Below are 21141 nucleotides of genomic sequence, written 5' to 3'. Positions count from 1 at the left end.
TTTAGATTTGGCAATGTATTAAAGCCACTTCAACTGCTGTCTCCATTGCTTCACTTTTCAGATAGAAACTTTTCTTGCACCAAGAAAATGCAAACCTTGCATTTCTTTGTAAAGTGTCTGCTGAAAGCTCAGCAATTCCAGCAGCAAAGTCAGTTTTTCCATTTTTAAAATAGGTCACCATAACTACATACAAACATGTATTGCAGAATTTGATCTCATTGAGACCGGAGCTCCCTTATGAACATATGGTGCTGTCATACTAAGTCCATTCTGACTCGTATTGTCATTGGACCAATGGTCTGACTGGCACCAGGTCTCAAGGTTAGGTCTTTCCTGCCACCTGAAATCCTTTATAACTGGATTGAATCTGGTCCTTATGCAAAATACACCCTGTATACGCCCTCCCCTCTTGTGGTCATCTTCCTACTCAGTTGATATAAAAGCACAGAATCCTGATCATATAAGTGCTTTTCTAACTCTAGAAATATGACTTTTAATTACCCTTACTAATAAGCCATGAAGTTAGAATGAAAGCTGATCTTTAAGGTCCCAGATTTCTATTCTACCTGGTGAGACAGGTGGGAGGACAAAAGAAAGCTATTCTTGGACCAGTTCCTATTCAACTTCAATAGTGTTCACAGAGAGTATCATATTGGATTATGATTGAGTGTGTGTTTAGATTTCATTGACCTCTAACTAATTTATAAGGGAATAAGGTTGATCAATGGTTGAAAGAGCGAAAGGGGAAAAGTCTAAAATATTTAGGACATCTTTATTTGCCTGTTTCCTCATATCAAGATATGTAAATGGCATAAATACGCACATAAACATGACCATGATCTTGCAGAGGTTCATGGGATTTTGATAAGCAGGCTATTAGTGGACTTTTAAAAAACATATTGGACAATTCTGAAGAAATAAACAAATGCAGTTTTGCACATTCCTAATTGTGCTTATGTTCTCCTGAAAGCAATGAGTTGAAATCTTAATTCCCAATTAAGAATTGTTACAACTTGCTCCCACCCAATAATTTTGTTGGGTTGTACCCAGTAGGTTTTACAAGAGGCTTCAGATACCAATAGTATTAACAACTCACTGGTGTTCTGTGGGATGCCATATTTATTCATAATATGTTGTATTTGCTCATCTTGTACAGAAGAATGGTGGACATTCTGCTCTTCAAAATCTGGGAGCAGAGACTCAAAGAACAAAGGAGTGATTTCCTCATTGCAGAGAGCTTTCGAAATGATTTTAAATGTCCCTCTGTTCATTGTTAAGTTGTTCGCCTGAGACAATGCCTGTGGAAGCAAACAGAAGGCATGTTGATGGACAGAATAAATTTTGGCAAATGAGATAATGGTAACATTCAAATTTATATACGGCATAACATTTATGTGGCAACATATAACATTGTCAGCCAAAATGGGACTAGGATGGTTAGTGTTTTGTCTGGGTGTTATGCAACGCCGGCCCAAGACTTTTTGGCACCTGAGATGAACCACAAAGTGGTACCCATGTCCCGCTACCCCACCAGGGAACAAGGAGTGAGTGGACAGGAGAAATTGTCCACCACATTTCTTGGGATTGCATCTCTTTCTTTTTTCCTACAGTAGTTGTAATTTGTTGCAGGCAGCTGCTGTGATGGCAGCTGTCCTCCATTCTGTATCTACCACAGTGCCCTGGACATGACATCATTCCAGGACATTGTGACAGTGAAATGGCAGTCACAATTTTTTAAAATGGCCTTCCTTTGGGGATGGGCAGGAAAAAGAAAAATCTCAGAATTTTATAGAAAAATAAATTTCTACTTTCTATACCACCTTTCATTAAGAAAAATCTCAAGGTGGCTCACAATAAAACATCATTTAGAATGCATTAAAATATAGTGCAAATCAGTGGAAACCATTTTAAGTTGGTGGAAATAGCCAGTGAAAGCCTGGCAGAATAGCTAAGTTTTGACCAGCCCTGAAAGCAAAGCACAGTTGGCACCTGCTCTGTCTCACAGGGGAGATGGGGTCACAACAGAAAAGCGCCCCCCCTCCTAGTCACAACAAGATGGATATCAGGGCTGCCTTCAGATGTCTTCTAAAAGTTGGGTAGTTGTCTATTTCCTTGACATCTGGTGGGAGAGCGTTCCACAGGACGGTCGCCACTACCGAGAAGGCTCTCTGCCTGGTTCCCTGTAACATCACTTCTTGCAGGGGGACCCACCAGAAGGCCCTCGGCGCTGGACTTCAGTGTCTGGGCTGAATGATGGGGGTGCAGATGCTCCTTCAGATATACAGGACGGAGGCCGTTTAGGGCTTTAAAGGTCAGCACCAACACTTTGAATTGTGCTCGGAAATGTACTGGCAGCCAATGTAGGTCTTTCAAGACCGGTGTTATAGGGTCTTGGCGGCCGCTCCCAGTCACCAGTCTAGCTGCCGCATTCTGGTGGCAGAATGGTTATGTATTTAAATACATAAATGGTTATGTATTTTTATTTGATTCATGTTAAAGCCAGTTCCAAAAAAATATTATTGCCAGGGGGGTAAATCTATTTTAAATAACTACCTAAACAAATCAATATAATGAATAAAATAACAACAACAGTAAAATCTTGCACATACTTCAGTGCTAAATACAGTCCAGAAAGACCTGATATACAACTGTCCACCTTCATTATGGCTCCTACTGTCCTACCTGGAATTCTTCCCCCAAAATAGAACATAAAACTACAAAAAGAGTTTTGTGGCACCTTAAAGACCAGTAAATTTATTATGGCATAAGCTTTTGTGGACTACAGTAACTGCATCAGATGCATAAAACAGATTCAGGGTAAAACACTGTTATGCATCTAAAGAAGTATGCTGTAGCAGAAAACAAACCTTAGGCTGTTATAAATCCGTTTGTCTTTAAGGTGCCACAAGGCTATTGTTTCGGCTGCAGCAAACTTACATGGTTTCCCTTTCTGGAAAACATATGATTTGCTATTTATACACATAATATATGTTTTGTTGATCTTTAGTTATGTTTGCTAACATTCCTGGAAACTCTACCAGTAACTAGTTTTCACAACAGTCTTTATTATTTAGAAGGAATTTTTGTCTTTTGCCTCTTGAAAAAGAAAACCAACCTTGGACAGTGGTACATTTCTTGACTGACGTAGTTTTTTAAGTGAATGAATTGCATCTAAGAGTGGACGGACGTCTGATGCAACCTGTTCCTTGATGTGATCCAAATCCTTGAGAAGAGCTAGCACTTTATCCAAGGAAGTTTGAAGTTCCATTGGGAAAAGCACCTAGAATAGCAAAGAGAAAGGAACATCATAACCAAAATTAAGCATGTGAGGTACAAAATCAAAACAGAGAACTTCTAGATCCTAATGATCCCAATGGGAGCATTGAGCACATGCTTTTAAACCTCTCCTGCTGAAATAAATAGGACTTAAAACTGCTTAACTTTGGCTGAATTGCAATTGTATTCATTAGTAAAAAAATATGCTTTGAATGCATTATAAACATGCAACACCTGATGGCGCCAGAGAACAAATAATTTTTCCATGTGATTTTTACATAGCGTTTTTTTCTTTTGTTATAACTGTTTAATTTCTGACTTATTTTTTCCTGTGTGTGGATCCACCCCAAATGTTAGCATTTCCTAGGTCTGTAAAATAATCAACACTGTCTCAGTGTTGAACTTGTATAATTGAGTACGAAGGAAAGTATTCAAAACAGGCATGATTTGCCAAGATCCTGCCCCAAACATCTTTTCATTCTTTATGGATAAAGCATATTGATTGAACAACAGATACCTGCAAGTAAACCACCGTTCCTACAGTGCTACATCGTTGAGGAAACCCACACCAGCCCTACTTGGTGCCTTTTCAACATGCATGGACCACCGACTAGATTATCAACACTGGCAAGGAGAAGATGAGGAAGAAGACACCAAAGTCCAGATACAGCATGCAATTTGTTCCGCTGCATTTGAAAATCACTTTATTTCTTTTCGTTGTCATGGGATGGGGGAAGGGGGCAGTAAGGCAAGCCCTGCTCTTCAGATCTTTGTGAGATTACCGTAAAAGCATCTAGAGGGCTGGTTAAGTATGTTAAACTGAACATGCATAGAAAATTTCCTGCAACGAGAAACCCTGATAAGACAATCAAACAGGTTCCATCAAATACTCTTCAAAGCCCTCTTCAGCACTTAACAGAAAGATCTGAAGAGCAGCCTGCACATCTGGGGACATGGGAAGTGAGGCGTGGGGGCCTGCCCCTGCTTCCACTTACTGCAAGTTCAGGCAAATGACTGAACATGGCTGTTTTATCGTTTAGATTTTGCCTAGAATGGCTTTTAGGCAACTTAAGACAAAAGACAGGGAGTGGCCTTTTTTATTATCCCAGTTGAAAAGAAGTTTTTTTAAAATCAGATTTTTTTTTAGGTTTAAGTGAGGCAGTGCAATTTTGAAGATGTATTGTTTAAATGTGTTTTTGTAAAACAAGGGAGAAGGGAAAAGTTGCTGCATGCTAAGAGCTTTGGACAGCGAAATACATTTTTCAAAGCCATATTTGCTGCAGGCTGCTGTGGATTTTAACCTACCCCAACTGCGACTTATTGTTCCTATTAATAATTTCAAGGCCATTTAAGTCTTGCAAGACGACCATTTGCACTTTCCTGCAGAATATAATAGCATACACAATAGGGGGAGAGTCAAAATAACAGGAGCCTCTTGCCAGAAACCTGATCTTCTCCCCGTCATCCTAAATGCGGTCTCTTTGCTACTCCAAAATAAACCACCAGTTTAACTTGAAAAAGAAACTGTGGGTGCTTGCATTGGTGTAGCCCTGCACCCCATGTACATCTTGTGGTTACCAGCACAGCAAGGCTCTGAGACATCAGGTGCCATCCTCTGTCCCCACCAGGCAAAGCTAAGATCTCTCTCCTCACCTGCCATTAGATCCCAGGATGTGAGCCTTGGGCAACCTGGTAACCTCTCATCACATTATTGCAGTGATAGAGAAAAACTGGCTTTGGCTTCTGGTTCGGAGCTCTTATTGGCATATAAAAATGTCCCTTTTGGAGTGCAGTCAATATACATGTGGAACAAAATGGATATGGAATTTTTGATAGGCCTGAGATTTCGCAGGTCTGACTAGGGAAGCAGGGAGCAAATGAGTGGTTTATTGGGCCAAGGAAGAGGGGAAGAGGGAATATTATACAATTGCTAAACATAGTTTAGCAATTACGTTTTCAAGTAGGTAATAACTCTTGAGTGCTTCAATGCAATTTGGAGTTGGACTCGGGTTAATCATTGCTTTATTAAATTCTACAAAATCATCTGTTAAAAAAAATATTCTTCAACGGGCTACATTTTAAAATATATTGTTATGAGTGCTAGACCAGTTTGCAAGGGCCTGGGGTGGGAGGAAGTATGGAGACCCTTCTAATACCTGGATTCAATTGCTGGAATAGTCAGGCCAGCCTGGGTGATGGGCCACTAAGAGAACAAAAGGAAAGAGGATTCTTTGCTAGATAGCAAATGGGTGGAGCTCCTCCACCCTTTCTTTGAGGGTGGAGTTTTGAGGGCAGAATTTACTATGATGTGACCTAGAGGACAAAGCTGCAACTGAACAGGCAGGGAGAAAGCCATGGCTGATTTCTGCTTGAATCCAAGGCTGTGGCTATGGGAGGAACAAGCCCCTTTTGGGGTGCTAAGACTGTGAAGCCCTCCATCATAGGCTCAGGTTGTATATATCTGTAAAGAAACTATATATCCTAAAGACACCACAATCTCCACTGTGCCTCTTTTTCAAAAGGGAACCCGAACCCTGGCTAAGTGCCTGGAACCTCGCACTGCCCAGAAATTGGGGTGGACTGTGACAATATACAACATGGGAGCACAGCAACAGATTAGTATTCGCAATAGCAATATGAAAGATTTGAGCAATGCAAAATTAGAAGGTAGGTTCCTTTAGGGTATTGTTTGAGGTTATCGTGCACGGGTGGGACCCCGTAAAGAACTGCATGCAGAAGGAAGATGGGACAATGGCTTGGTTGTATTTGTCTTCCTTTACCCTTTGCACTGCTAGATATTTTCACTGGTAGGTGAACTAGGCTCAGAAAAAGCTTGTCCTGAACCTCATCACAGCTACAACCATGATTATTTTTATAATGGTGGGAGAGCCCAGGCTCACGTCATTCCTGAAACAATTAAGCTTGGAGTCAGCTGTCAGCAGCACACCATGACCCAGGAAAACTGTCTGTGGAAGTCGACAAATGCCGGCTCCCTTGGCCTGTATAGTGAGATGAGCACAGCAACCTATGAATATCCATTGCTCACAGACATGACACCATTGCTGCACATGGGCACACAAACCAGGTTGCTTGATTTCCTGAACTTCCTTCCTATTATGTTCAAAGCAACAAAAGAAGCAGAAGACTTGTACTGATACAAACAACCTTGGAAAATTTAGGGAGATATTTTTAAGATTCAAACGCAACACAAACCTTGTACATGAAACTGTAGACATCCAGGTAATGCAGTAGTGTGACCCCTAAAACGTAAGACTTGTGGACCCTTTCTGAGAGCGGCAGGTTGCAGAACTGCTTTGCTACGACTCCCAGCTCAGCACCAGCTGCATTAGTATCACAGGACTCCAGCTGGAGTATCCAGAAAATCAGCTGTATTGGCACAGAGGAAAAGCAAGTTTGTAAATAGTGAGCTCTCTCTAATGAGGATGAATTAAGCATCTCTCTTTTTTCGGCCCTCACCAGTAGAGGATGGAGCAACATACAATTCTTCACACAACAAATTGGGAGTTTCCTTAACCTCTTGAATGCAAGAACACAAGTTAAAAGATTCAGGTTCTTTGGACTATTCATATTCATGACTTGTTTTGCATCTTAAGCCCATGAAAGTGTTGCTGAAGGACTCCTGCATTGATTCCTGCATTGCAGGGGGTTGGACTAGATGACCCCAGGGTCCTTTCTGACTCTACAATTGTAGGATTCTATGACTCTAGCCGATGTGACTGAATCCATCACAACTCTCTGTCCAGCAATGCTCAGGGCTGGAGACAAATATTAGTTTTTGACTTGAAAGTGTTTAGGGAGAGGTTTTGTTTCCTGGGGTGTACTTACATATTTATTTTGCCCCAATGTCAAACAGGTTTACACATTTTTAACAACTCAAAAAGCTGCCCAACCTGATTAACAGAGGCAAAAGAGCGCAGTTGTATATATGCCACGAGCGGTTTTTGTTGCCCAAACTCCTAAAGGATAGGATAGGCTTTTATTAACTTAGGTTATATGGAGAAACAGGAGGGGGGCACCTTGCTTTGTACTGGCAGTTGTGAATAATGCACATGTTCTGTCATGCTCTTAACAAGCCTTCCCCTCAGCAACCACCTCCAAATTAGTAGCAGCTAGCATATGAAGAACTTTTTATCTATGTCTCAGCACCATATTTTCTCCTGCTGGAGAGGCTGTCACACTATTAAGTCCACCCAGAATCTGTAACAAGATGCACTATAAGCTAAAATGTTGACAAAGAACTATGACGGAACATACATTATGAATGGACAGATCAGTAAGAAACATGAGCTACTGGCTGATGTGAATCACGTAACCACATCCCATAATGCATAAGTACACACGAGCTGCACGCAAGTGTTACCACTTATCCCCCGCATGTGGAAAGCCAGCTAAGTAGACAGCATCATTCGTAATAAACTTGCCTGTGTTCTGTTTTCTGGAAGAGGCATTTCCATCAAAGCATTGATACTTTCTGCCGACATTCCTACCACATTTCTGAGATCATTTTTGAGGAGGTCAACGTTTCTGAAAAGGTCTATTAGCATGTCTTTAAAACATCAGAAAACAAAACGAAATGAAATATTTCAGTCTTCAGGAAACATTGCTTATGCAGAGCATTGAAAGTAGCTTCAGGGAGATGTGGGGAAAACGCCTCAAGAGTGTCACCATGTGGTACATTTAAATGCAAAGGTATCATCCCCATTTTCTACTATTTTGCATTCCTGTGCCCAGAGAGATCTGAGGCTGTATCATTTCAAGGCCATTCAGTATTCAAATAGCTCCTTTTTTCTCTTTTATGTATTTAAACATTTTCCATACACATTGAAATAATAAACCTAAAATAATACTGTCTTAATAAAGCATATCCCCTGATAAAAATCAAAACAGTAATCTCACCTGCTACATTTTGTCCAAATCTTGTATTTCAAAAGCCTAACAATAAACCCCAATTGCCCATAAATGTGTTTCTAATTTCACTTCCTTCTCTGAATCATATCAAATGAGTTTATTTTACAATCAGCAATGTATTCCATTTGCTTCTTTACCAATCCTCACTAGATGAAACACCACTTTTCTATTTAAACGCTATTTCAGTCCTAGCTGATAGCAATAAGTTAATCACTAATGCTATATTTTCCTTCCTTACTTCATTTCGCCCCTGGATGGTGTGGCTTATATTGTTAGAACGAGCAAGTAAATGAGACCCTAAAGGTATGGCTGATGTTATTAGTCCATAATAGTATAGGATAGCCACTCAGGCAACACTATTACAGAAATGAATAAAATTAGCTGTGTCATCAGGGGCTCATTCACCTATCCATCCTCCAACATGATAATATATCCATCACTTGCCATGAATGCCCTTCTGTTGTCTACAAAGGACAAACAGAGACTAAATGGACACAAATTTGATATAAAATCTGCACCTTTCAGAAACTAGTGGGGGAGCATTTAATTCTCCAGGATGCTCTGTTGCTGATCTGAATGTCACCATCATCCCAGAAGCCAGACTCCAGGAGGAAATTTATGAGTAAGTTTGATTCTGTTTGTTCAGGACTGAACAGAGACCAAGCTTCTTATCCCACTAAAGACAATAAATCAGCATAGCAAAGATAGGAAGGTCATATTGTCACCAATTACAGCTTTTGTAACTAGTCACTGTGCCTTTGTTGAATATAATTAAGTTTTATACAAATATGTATAAATTCTAAGCCTTGTCCACAATTTCACAATGAAAATGGTTTGATCCATACTGACAACTAAATTTAATAAGCAATTCAATCTAAGAAACAAACAAGTGAATGTAAAACTTACCTTGCTTCCTGGAGTGTACTGTATTCTGAGTGATGTTTGTTATAGAATCCAAAGACGCCATATACTGTGGGATGTCACGGATATATTTAAGTTGTGGCACATTTTCTTGTAACCTTAAAAAAACCACCAAATACTTTGTTACTTCAAACTAATATACACTGCTACAGATAATACACTGCAATATACACTGCTAATATTCTGCTACAAATTACCTTGAAGAAGGCCTTACCTGTTTATTTGCTGCTGGAGTTTCTCGGGATCCCCTATTACTATGTCTCGAAATTCTCTAGACACCCTGCTATGGTTCATAAAATTGGTCACAATCCGATCACTTAGTTCTATCCCACGAAGAAGCTTCTTGTGGAACTCACTTTGATCACACAACTCTGCAAAGCCAACACCAGGGAGTTGGCAGGTTTGCTGCAATGACCGGATGCTCTCGTGGTCACAAAGGAGGGATGTCAAGTTTTGGAGGTGAGTTAGCTTCAAATACAATCAAGAGAGAAAAATTATTCAGGAATGAGTGGTTTAAAAACAAAAACCAATGAGGAAAATCCGGCCAACTTGGTGAAGAAACAATGTTTCACTGGTGAGGTGATGATGGCAGTGCAAGTTATATGGACTTGTGAGTGGATGTGACAGAGGCCCAATAGGTGCTTTTCCCTAGTTTTGGAATGGGAATCTGGAGCAGAGAAGCCAAGGGGGAGGCGATGAACCCTTATCCACCTGCCGCTTTGTTGCTCTAAACCGCCACTGCCAAAACCACTTCCCACCTTCCCAAGTTTGGCTTTAAGAGTAGGGGACCTCAGACCTGGGGAGGGAGTCAAATGTGCCCCTCCAGCCTCTCTACTGTCCTCATGCCACGCCCCTTCACCAACTACACCTCCACTCCACAGACAACATGGCTCAGAAGCCCTGCTTTGCACCCTCCTTGCGTGGTCTTCGTTTTTGTTGTGTTGCCTGAGTATGTCCTTGAACCCAGATAATGCCTTCTGCTTGGCTGGAAGGAGGATAAAGAGGGCTGTGTGAGGGTGTAGAAACAAAGGGGGCTGGGAAAGTTTCTCCATTTGCATTTTATATGTATGTTTGCAATGGGGGAAAGAGAGGTTTGGAAAAGAGAAGCAGCAGGTGAGGAAACGGTGAGATGCCTTCCTGCTCCACTTCTGTGCTAGGTTTCCCCTCCCAAAGCTGCTTTTCTCTAGGGAATGTAGTCTTCTGGTTTTTAATACACTTGCACGTTGGGCGGACCTAGGCCTTAATAACAGTTCTTACAAGCACACGCAATCATACTGTACCAGCCAACATCATGAGCCCACTCACTCTTAGCATCAGGATCTCTGGAACTGATAAATCTTTCTTGTCGGTATCACGGGGAGTGAGAATAACCCTTTTCAGCTGTGCTAAGCCTGGAGGAAGGTCAGCATTTCCTGTACAGAAAAACCAAACAATTACTTGTTTGTCTATTTATTTCAAGCAATCTTAGTACTTTTTTTTGCCCTAGAGGCTACCAAGATGACTATGAAGATCCAACTATCATCATCTTCACCACCACCATTTCCCTGCATGAAGAAATGCAGGTAGGGGAGAGTGATATTGAGCAGACACCCCCAAAATCAAGACTGCGGCTTTTGCAGCTTCTCTTGGTAAAAACAAAAATGGAAATCCTATCACTCCCCTCCCTCCCTCTCTGCACATATACATAAATGCATACATGAATGAACATATATTGAGTTCATCTTATGGATAACAGCTAGTCCAAGGCTGCTTACACACCATACATTTAAAGCACATTCCTTCCCCCCAAAGAATCCTGGGAACTGTAGCTTATTAAAGGTCCTGGGAATTCTAGTTCTATAGGGGCAAACTACAGTTTCCAGAATCCTTACAGAGGATAATCAGCTTTGAATGTATGGGGTGTACACAGCCAGCCATGGCACATTCATACATAAAAGTGTTCAGCCATCCATAAAGGGAAGTTTCAAAAACGAGTACAGTGGTACCTCAAGTTAAGTACTTAATTCGTTCTGGAGGTCCGTACTTAACCTGAAACTGTTCTTAACCTGAAGCGCCACTTTAGCTAATGGGGTCTCCTGCTGCTGCTGTGCGGCCATCGTGTGATTTCTGTTCTCATCCTGAAGCAAAGTTCTTAACCCAAGGTAATATTTCTGGGTTAGCGGAATCTGTAACCTGAAGCGTGTGTAACCTGAAGCGTATGTAACCTGAAGCGTATGTAACCCGAGGTATCACTGTAAATTGTATGCCACTATCAACATATACATTACCTGAAAATTCACTTTCCAGCCTTTCAGAGACATTCAATACACAAATCAAGTACGATCTGAAGACATTATTGGGGGACATGTGTAAGAAGACATTTTCAAATTCCGAAAACAGAAACCTAGAACAAAAAAACAGAACAAGAAAGGAATGCTCTGACTTCTTAAGTATGTCGCAGCAAACATTACAAGATGGTGTGAAATAGAAATCCTTTAAAAAAATGTATCTGTAGCCCACTTATATTTGATTCAGTGAGACCAAATTAGCTTAAGCCAGACAGCTCAGCTGAATTTTACATGAGGGTGGTAAATTTTTTAAACAACACTGCACATAGTAGCTTTCCTAGTTTCCGAATGAGACAGCAGAGTTCAACTTTCTTGAGTAAAACAAATTTAGAGATACACCATCTGGGATAGTAGCCATAATTAAACAGATTTCTCTGTATGACACTTCACTTATTACGTTACTTACAGTCTGTCTAAACTTCAAAGATTTAAGAAATCTCACCAGCTTCAGAAAGATCCTCCCTGGCCCGTCAAAGTGCAAGTCTTAGGCTAGGAGGCTGGGAGCAGGAGGCAGGCTAACCCATTGATCCAATCCAAATGCAATCCAAAGCAAGTTTGCTCATGTATAAGCCTCATTCAATTCAATAGGACTTTCCCTCTAGTAAGTGTGTTTAGGATTGCAGCTTTAAGTACACAATTAGGGCATCAGGCAACAATGCTAAACTTGCTTACTGAGAAGGAAGTCCCACAGTTAAAAAACAACAGTCAAACTTGTGTCTTAATATGCAAGCTTAAGATTGGGCTGCAACAATTATTTCAATCACTTACACATACACAGATTCCTCTAGTTTACATATTTTTCCTGTCTTGGTAACTGCTATTATCCTGGATCTCGCAGCCTCTTTTTTAAAAAAACATGCTGTGCATTCATTTACTCCCCCCCCCCCCCCCCGTCCTGTGGAGGAGGAAGCCGCTCAGGCGTCTGGGCCGGCGCATCCAGGGCCAAAGCAAGCCGGCCATGGGGGCAGGGTGAGGGTGGGACGAGCCACCCATGGGGTGGGGCGCACTGTGGGGCTCCAGAGTCTGCCTGCCTCCTCCCACTCTGCCACCCTACAGCTGGGGGGAGGCAGTGGGCAGATCGTTTGGGCAGTGCAAAGCCTGTGCAAGCCCAAGCCACCATGTCACTCCCAGGAGAGGCGCATGGCTTAGGTGTGCTGCAGGCCCCCCAGTGAGTGCCACCCAGCATTTTGTCACCTCCCTCAGTGGTGACACCCAGGGCGGCCCGCACCCCCCTTCCTCCGCCTCCCTCTTATTTTTGTCAAACACTACAGTTTCAATCTCCAGTATGAGGGAAATGTATTTCTGCTTGTGCTGGGGAGGTTGCCGATTTTCTCCTCCTGGTGCAATTGCCCCCAGGCCTCCAGAAAGGCTGCTCTGAAGGAACCCATAAGCTTCCAGTCATTTTTTCTGCAGTTCAGCAAAAAGGGAGAGTTGTGTGGTCCTTGGATTCAAGACATTGTTTTTATCCCATGCTTAAATACTAAAGCATGTATCTGGTCCGGGCCAGGATCTTTTGCCACTTGAGGTAAAACCTGTCACCTCTGTCACGACCACCTCCATGGGTGCCACCCATGGCAGATGAGGCAGCAGGGCATGCTTGCAGCAGCAGTGGTGCACCCCCACACAGGAGGAGTCAGTGATGGTGCAATGGTGGCAAGTGGTGTGCAACTTGGGCTCAGATTTGCCACCTTACTTTGCCTCATGGGTGGGCCAGCCTTCACCTAAAATGACATAAGAGAAATCCAAGGCCCACCTAGACCAGGCATAGGCAAACTCAGCCCTCCAGATGTTTTGCGACTACAATTCCCATCATCCCTGACCACCTGTCCTGTTAGCTAGGGATGATGGGAGTTGTAGTCCCAAAACATATGGAGGGCCGATTTTGCCTATGGCTGACCTAGACCAACATTCTGTTCTCAAAGTGGCCAGTTGGATGCCTATGGGGAGTTCGCAAGCAGGGCCTGAGTGGAAGAGCAAGCTCCCTATTTGGCAGCTCTCTGATATTTAGAGGCCCCCCAACTCTATTTGAGAACAAGGCTGAATAATCTTTGAACTGCTGAGTTCAACAACAGATTGTTACAATTATGAAACTGACCACTTACCGTCCAATCAAACTGCTTGGAGGCAGTGTTTGCACCAGTTCATTCTGAAGCAGTATTCTGTTTAGAAGCATTTCAGTGGTCATGACAGAAGGGTGTGCAACATGGTCAAGCTGATATTCCAGATTGGTTCTGTCTTGAAGAAAATGTAGATTCACGTCTGCTTTTAGCTCCTTCAGTAAATTCAAAAATGTAACATTTTTAAAAACACTGGCATCAGGTACTTCATTGTCAACTAGAACTCTTTCCACTAGTTTCAAGCCACGCTTCACATACTCAACTTCTGTAATGTTCCACTTGAGAAACATGTTCCAGATATGAGAAAACGTCTTCCATCCAGATTGGCTGTGGATAGCTTCCCTGGCAATCTGAAGCACTTCATTTATGGCAGCATTTGAAGGAAGGCTATCCTGCAACAGCTTGAAAAACACTGACAAATTATTCCCATCAGCTAAGCTGTCTGTGAGATTTTGTGAATAAAATTCTGCTTCATTGGCAAAGAAAAGCGGGACAAGATTCAAAGGATCATAGTTGACTGTATTATTTGTATCACTAAGAACAGGGATTGGGCAAGTTGAATCATTTGGGGGCAGCTCATTAGAGATTATTGCTAGAGTTTTATGAATGTCCCTTATCCATGGATGTTTAAAATGGAAGAGGGTGTCCATTTTTGAAAGCAGGCTTGAAGAAAACTGTAGTGATTTGATGATGCATAGCAATGCACTTGACAAAAATTCACTATTGTTTTTGTAAAGTCTTGCTAATTCTGGAGTCTGCTTTAAGTTGCTTATTGAGTCCTGGAACAATTCAGTAAATGTTTGATTGGGCATTGTTCTGTTTTCAAAGTCCCTGGAAGTAAAAGGTAGTTCGCAATGACTTTGTTTCAAGAACTCAGGGATAGTGGCATTCTTAAACAACATCTGAAGTATTACGTGAATGACGTCTTGGACACTGCAGTTATGTGGCCCTCCAGCTCCATGGTTCCCAATATCTAAGAAAAGACTCAGAGATAAATGCAAGACATCTATTATCTTTGCTTCCGCTAAAGTACTAAGCCCTAACAAAGACTCATTAAATTCTTTTTGAAAGATAAAGTGTGAGAAACCATACAGTGCAGCAATTTTTTCTTTAGCAGTTTCTTCTTCCAATCTGCTGTCAGAAAGCATTATTCTCCCTTGCCTCAGTATGTCATATACCCTTTGGAGGGCTTTATTGCTATCATAGACCAACTGAGGGGTTGCTTCTAATTGGCTGGTGTTAAATTGGTGTTCAAAAGTTTTCTGTAACAACAGATTCCTGAGGACCACATAGATTACTTCTGAGATGTTGCTGCTTTGTGAGTCTTCCTCAGTATACTTCTGTGTAATGTGGGATAAGTGTCTAGTCAGTTCCTCCAGTTCTGCACTGAAAAGAGTATCAGAACCATTATCCTGTGTGTATAAATTTGTGGTGTTTTGGATTTTTTGCATTATTCCTGAAAGGTACGCCATTAAGGGGGCATTGTGGCTCATGCTCATGTTTGCTGTAAAACGATACTTATTCAAAAGTGCTAAGAAGTACTCCAAAATGTTTTTTCTGCTTTTAGATCTAAGCAGAACATCTGAAAACTGCAATGGAGCTTCCTGTGTTGCATCAAAGTCCAGCTTCACATCCTCAGGAAACAGTGGATTTGCCATAGAGATCACCTTTTTGATATCTTCCCATATTGTTGCTAATTTAAACTTGGTCTCATTTAAAAACAGCTGATTCCAAGTCATTCTACTTAAGTTTGATGCCTTCTTAGTTTCTTTCCAGTGAGGGTTCATATAAAAAAGGCTTTGAGCAAGAACATCAACAGGTGTAGACGAATTATTAAAAAGTATTTCTAAATGAGCTTTGAAATCTATGTCAGAGGTTTCACTTAGGAATAATTTTAATGAAGCAAGCATGTCTTCTAAATAGGAAGCTTTCATCTGCCAACTTAAGGTCTCAAGGGGCAGATGAGCTTCTGTTTTATTAGGCGCCAGTCCTGCGCCAACGAGAAGTAGAGCTTTCCTGGTCATGTCCAAGAGTCGAACATACTGGTTTGCATTTGTCACATTCTGATTGGAGCTCAACATATTTGCAACTTCACTCAATACCTTTGATAAGTTCCTCCATTTTGATTGACTTGCATCATTTTTGCTCACTTTTAATATCTTTGATACAGCGGCATTCTTATAGGGCTCATTTTGTAACAAAATAAAAGATGCAAGGGCTTGTGGTACACTGCCAGATAAATTTTGTGCACGAGGTTCTGTTTCATTCAGAATAAAAGGGCTTAAAATGTGCAAAGCAGAAGGTCCATTTATAATGTCCATAAGCCCGGGCCACGGTGCTTGGCAGGTCAGATTACTTTGGTGGAATTCATTAGAGATGGCTGTTAGACGTCTATGCATCTTTTGTATCCAGGGATTCTTGTAGCTATGGAAATAGTTCAGTTTGGAGAGAAACTCTGACGAAACTTGTAATGAGTTGATGAAGCACTGAAATTCACCTGAAAAGTATTTCCATTTGTCTTTGTGGAGAGTTTGAAAAGTTGGCATCAATTTTAAATTTCTTATCACAAGCTGAAACTGCTCAGTAAATGTAAGATGGTGGGCTGTTTGGTTTTCCAAGTCTGTGGAGGTAAAGAGGAAATGGCAGCTACTTCCTCTTAAGGCATCCAGTAGGGTGGCATTATTCAACAGCACTTCAAGAACAATGTGATGAACATCCTTGACAGTACAGTTCTGCAGTCTTTCATTAACCTGATTGTCTTCCCTTAGAAAAGGGATCAATGTTAAATACAAAAGATCCTGTACTTTTGCTTCTCCTGAAGAATCATGCTGTGCTGAAGTCCTATACAACTTCTGCAAAAGTAACATGCGTGAAAAACTGAAGAGGGTATCCAATTTTTTTATACTAGATGATTCTGACAGCCTAGGATCAGAAAGTATATCTACCCCTTCCTTGAATATCTGGAACAATCTCTGGACAGTTTCATTGCTGGCATCCTTTAGTGGATTAACAGGAATTAATTCATGGATGTACCTTTCCTCCAAGTCTTCTAGCACATCTAGAGTTTTCAGAGCAGCATCTAAAAACATTGAGACATTTGCCCCACTGGTGTTCTCCTCACTGTATTCTTTCATTAAATGGTTCACAAATTTGGTCAGCTGCCCAAGCTCCTTTTTCAAAGGAAGGCCAGAGCCATTGTGGTGAACATGAAGATTGTTGTGCAATATGTCCAAAACCTGCCCATAGGCAACGATATCTGTATCACTCCATTTTGCAGACCTCAGTTTTTCTGTAATACGCCAATAATGATTGAATTCATTCCAATGAGATTCACCAACGAAATTTTGAATGTCCTGCATCTTGTCAATAATGAAGGATAGCAATAAGTAATTATGACTTTTCTTAACATTTGCTACCATATTTAAGATTTTCTGGAGTGTCAAGAACTTCTCAGGAAAGTTGTAAATAGTTGTAGGTTTAAACAGAAAATCTGAAAACAATGATGGCACATCTTGGACTGATGCTAAGTACCTTCTAAGGTTTTCAGGCATATAAGATAATTTGTGAGAATTTATCGTTTTAATGGTTTGCCATATCTTTGTGACCATAATATTAGTCTTATTTAAAAATGTTTGATTCCAAATGTTTCTAAACTTGGGAACATTTTTACTTTCTTTCAAGTGAGCCATTATATCAAGCAAGTGCAGCCTATTATAGTCATTTTGAAGCAGGAGAGATGTGAAGTTGTTGATTTGGTTGATTTCTCTCCTATTAAGTGCACCTCTTAATTTACTGTCTCTGTCAGCCTCTATTTGCCACTGAAGGATATCAGTCAAGTTCACTCTACTGTTATTCTCATATTGCTTGAACAGGTTGTTCAGTTCAGCAATGCTAAATTTCTCTGGTAAAACTTCAAAAAGATGTAGAGACTTCTTAATGGTTTCTAAATCCTTTGAGAGATTACGCATTTTGAAGTCTTCACCAGCAAAATCTGGAGGTAATATTTTTCTGAAATGAGAACAAAAATACAGAAATACAAATTCAAATGATTTGATTTATTTATCCAGTTTATATATCTCCCTTCATCCAAAGATCACAGGGCAGTTTACAACATAAAACACACAAACCCCCCACAAAATACATAACATAATAACAAAAAGACAATAATGCCCCCTGAAGCTAGAACATGGCAGAATAATCGTGTCAGTCTTTATGCCATGACAAATGTGTAATTCTTTAAAATTCAGTAAACAATATGTTGCTTGAAGCAACATATCAGTTTCTGCTCCCATATCATTCTGCTCCCATCAGTTTCTGAATGGTGCTGCATTTCTAGGCTTGCATATAACAACAAATCATCATTCATAAAAAGCAGAAGCGAAGGGTTCTGATTCCCACCTCACTGCTGCACTGAAGGAAGAGAGGAAGGAAGTGCATGTGCCCAATACTTGTGCATATAAACCTTAAGCCATAGTTTTGTGCTACATTTGAGAACAACCAATGTGTCATGGATTCTGTCACTGTGGCTGAAATCCTATACACAGTTAGCTGGGAGTAAGCCCGCTAAACACTGTGGGTAGAATTCAACATCAAGCTCTTTCAATTGTTCCCTCTACACAAGCATTTCAGTTTGCTAGATGGAACAAGCCCCTCTCCTCCCTTTGTGTACTATTCTGGGAATTCTCACACATACACACGAAAGCCAATTTTGAGGGACAGGGCCTGCCGAAAGAGGAGAGGAAGGAAAGCCCAAGTGCACAAACAGAAACCCTTGTTCAAGGCTTCCATTTATGGAGCTGGTTAGCCAAGGCGACTTACTTCTGAGGAATCATGCATATGTTAGTAAAGGTAAAGGTACCCCTGCCCGTACGGGCCAGTCTTGACAGACTCTAGGGTTGTGCGCCCATCTCACTCAAGAGGCCGGGGGCCAGCGCTGTCCAGAGACACTTCCGGGTCACGTGGCCAGCGTGACAAAGCTGCATCTGGCGAGCCAGAGCCGCACACGGAAAGGCCGTTTACCTTCCCACTTGTAAGCGGTCCCTATTTATCTACTTGCACCTGGGAGTGCTTTCGAACTGCTAGGTTGGCAGGCGCTGGGACCGAACAACGGGAGCGCACCCCGCCACGGGGATTCAAACCGCTGACCTTTCGATCGGCAAGCCCTAGGCGCTGAGGCTTTTACCCACAGCGCCACCCGCGTCCCTCATGCATATGTTAATGTTACACAAATACTAACTCTCAGGGATACATTTCCCCCTAAAATCCGCCGTGTGTTATGAGTTTAATCGACCAGCTTTGCCTCAACAATACAGCAGTTGCTGGTTAAATGTTCATATGATCCAGTGAAAGCTATGCAGTTTTTGTAAAGCCCCCTTCCCACTGCCCCCCAGAATAAAATTTCACATTAGCAAAAACCTAACTTTCACCCCATAAATAATTTATTACTCTAATCTCACCTCACAATGTCTTTCATTTGAGTCATTAAAGTTGGGTTGTTTTTCCAGTAGAGAGAGAGCTGACAAATGTCATTCATTGCTGAGCTGCTATTATCTACAAAATAAAAATAAACAAGATAAATCCACAATTTGAGTTACTGCCTTTCAACTTTAATTGTGATGATAGTCAAACATAGCATTTGAAGGATAAATGTGAATTTTGAAGTATGGCTGTGTTTTGGAAAGTGCAAATTTGATCAATTAGGACATGAAAACTGAAACAAATTTCTCCCCATCCCAAAACTATATTCAGCACTTCCGTCCCGGTTTGCTTAAAACAGTGTGTCATATGGGGAACACTGGGGTGATGATGGCTTACTAACTAGGATCTTAACAAGATCCAAGAATAAACCACGTTTAAAGATCCTGGTTAGTAAACTGACATGAAACCAGAGTTACCTGTTTCAGAAAAAATGAACTCTGGGTTAAATAATGTGCCAAAGATGGCATGTGTCAGGAGGAGATGAGAAGAGACCCTTTTCCTGGCTCTGTTAAGCCATAAACATTACATACAAACCACCCCAGTATCTCTAATGACTATTAATCTTTTCCATTTATCAGAATAAACACATCAACAAGGCCTTGAATAACTTATGAAAAAATTGCTTCTATTTTCTGTTGGCAGTAAGCATTTCATTATTTTGTGCATCTTAGTGTCTGTTATAAACTGAAGCAAAAAAACATTTTTTGTATGATGCAACAAGTATGGATTTGCAAGAGCTTAAACTTGTCCATCAATATTACTTAGATGCCTGATAAAGAGATAAGCAAGGAGCCTCACCTTGCTCTGAACAGTTCAAGGCATGCAGCAGACCACTAATCGTGTTCTGTATGGCTTGCAGTCCATTGTCACTTGCAACTAGTGGAGAATCCTTTTCCACAGCCATAATAATTCTTTGTAAACAGGGGAAATAAAGCAATAGTAACACAGAATGAGCATATTATAGAGCATCAAACAGCTTTGCTTCCTGTAAATAGCTAGGTAGACTAAGGGAAGAAATTGCACAATGTCTAGGGCATTTTAGGAAAACAAAATGGCAAGCAGGCGGCCTATTTACAAAGCAGTAAGAAATGGAGATAAACGGGAGGATGAAAATGAATGCCATGAAGTCTATGAATTCCGAATAGTCAGGGTTTCCCTCCCTAAGACACTTCTATGTGGAAATCATCACTGCCCCTTTGTTTGTTTGTTTGTTTGTTTTGCTTTAATTTTTTTGCATTTTCTGTTATAAACATTCATTTATTTCACTATGTTATTCTATTAGCTCCTTTGATATAACAATTGATAATACAATGTTGTATTAGATGTTGTTGTATCATCACTGCCCCATTTGAACACTATTTGTTTTTATTTCCTTGCAAAAATTTCTGTACCACCAAGAACAATAAAATCACTTTAATCAAACAAGCACTACAGATGAAGTCCATGTACACAGCCTAGACCTTCAAGTAAACCAGTCTACTACTGAGCCACTGAAATCTCATGCTCTCCTTTCCTAACACCTCCTTTTATAACTGTCAGTGGAAGCTACCACTTCATCACTGTCAGCGAAATACCAGGCATAGCTATTGTGTTTTTGGTGTATAGCTTGCCTTTTCTTTTACCTGCTTGTGTTCTGAAGGGCAGCAATCATATCCTTCATAGCACTGACACCTTGAGTGATATCTGGGGCCATCAGGAGGATGCGCCATAGAGAAGTTTCATTCTGCACTTGGGAGATGAGCGATAAGAACGAAACTGTTTCCTTGACAAAAGCCACCTGGTACCGAGAATCTTGCTGCAACTTAAAACAAAAATGAAACTTTTTAAAGGAATAGATAGATAGATAGATAGATAGAGCAGTTCACAGGACCCCAGTTCTCTTTTAATCATAGCTTGCTCACAACGGAGGAAGGGAAACAACTTCAAACTGCAGCTCTGTGGGGAAAGTATGTGTGTGTGATACCATACTTGGGCAGGCATCCTGGCTACTAGTCGCTTCTTTGACTTCAGCGCTTGTCATTCTAGATACCTTTTTAGAACTAGGCAGGAGAGAAGATTCCTGATTGCTGTTCCTCGTGCCCAGAACTTACTCC

General features: G+C 41.1%; 1 protein-coding gene across 1 annotated transcript in view; it reads right to left on the bottom strand.

Moving 5' to 3' along the window:
* The window catches only part of ABCA12 (ATP binding cassette subfamily A member 12), an 89507-nt gene that overhangs the window by 66655 nt on the left and 1711 nt on the right, over positions 1–21141 (bottom strand). The window contains exons 2-13 of the mRNA XM_077919314.1: positions 20671–20849; positions 19847–19959; positions 19027–19120; positions 13556–17578; positions 11394–11509; positions 10432–10538; positions 9341–9594; positions 9112–9224; positions 7719–7843; positions 6490–6663; positions 3116–3280; positions 1097–1298 (exon numbers count right to left, since the gene is read on the bottom strand). Of these exons, the coding sequence (XP_077775440.1) occupies positions 1097–1298; positions 3116–3280; positions 6490–6663; positions 7719–7843; positions 9112–9224; positions 9341–9594; positions 10432–10538; positions 11394–11509; positions 13556–17578; positions 19027–19120; positions 19847–19959; positions 20671–20849 (5665 nt within the window). The remainder of the gene's footprint in view (positions 1–1096; positions 1299–3115; positions 3281–6489; positions 6664–7718; positions 7844–9111; positions 9225–9340; positions 9595–10431; positions 10539–11393; positions 11510–13555; positions 17579–19026; positions 19121–19846; positions 19960–20670; positions 20850–21141) is intronic.

This window comes from Podarcis muralis, chromosome 1 (assembly GCF_964188315.1).
Source record: "Podarcis muralis chromosome 1, rPodMur119.hap1.1, whole genome shotgun sequence".
NCBI classification, from domain to species: domain Eukaryota; kingdom Metazoa; phylum Chordata; class Lepidosauria; order Squamata; family Lacertidae; genus Podarcis; species Podarcis muralis.
This window is presented reverse-complemented; position numbering and strand designations above follow the sequence as displayed.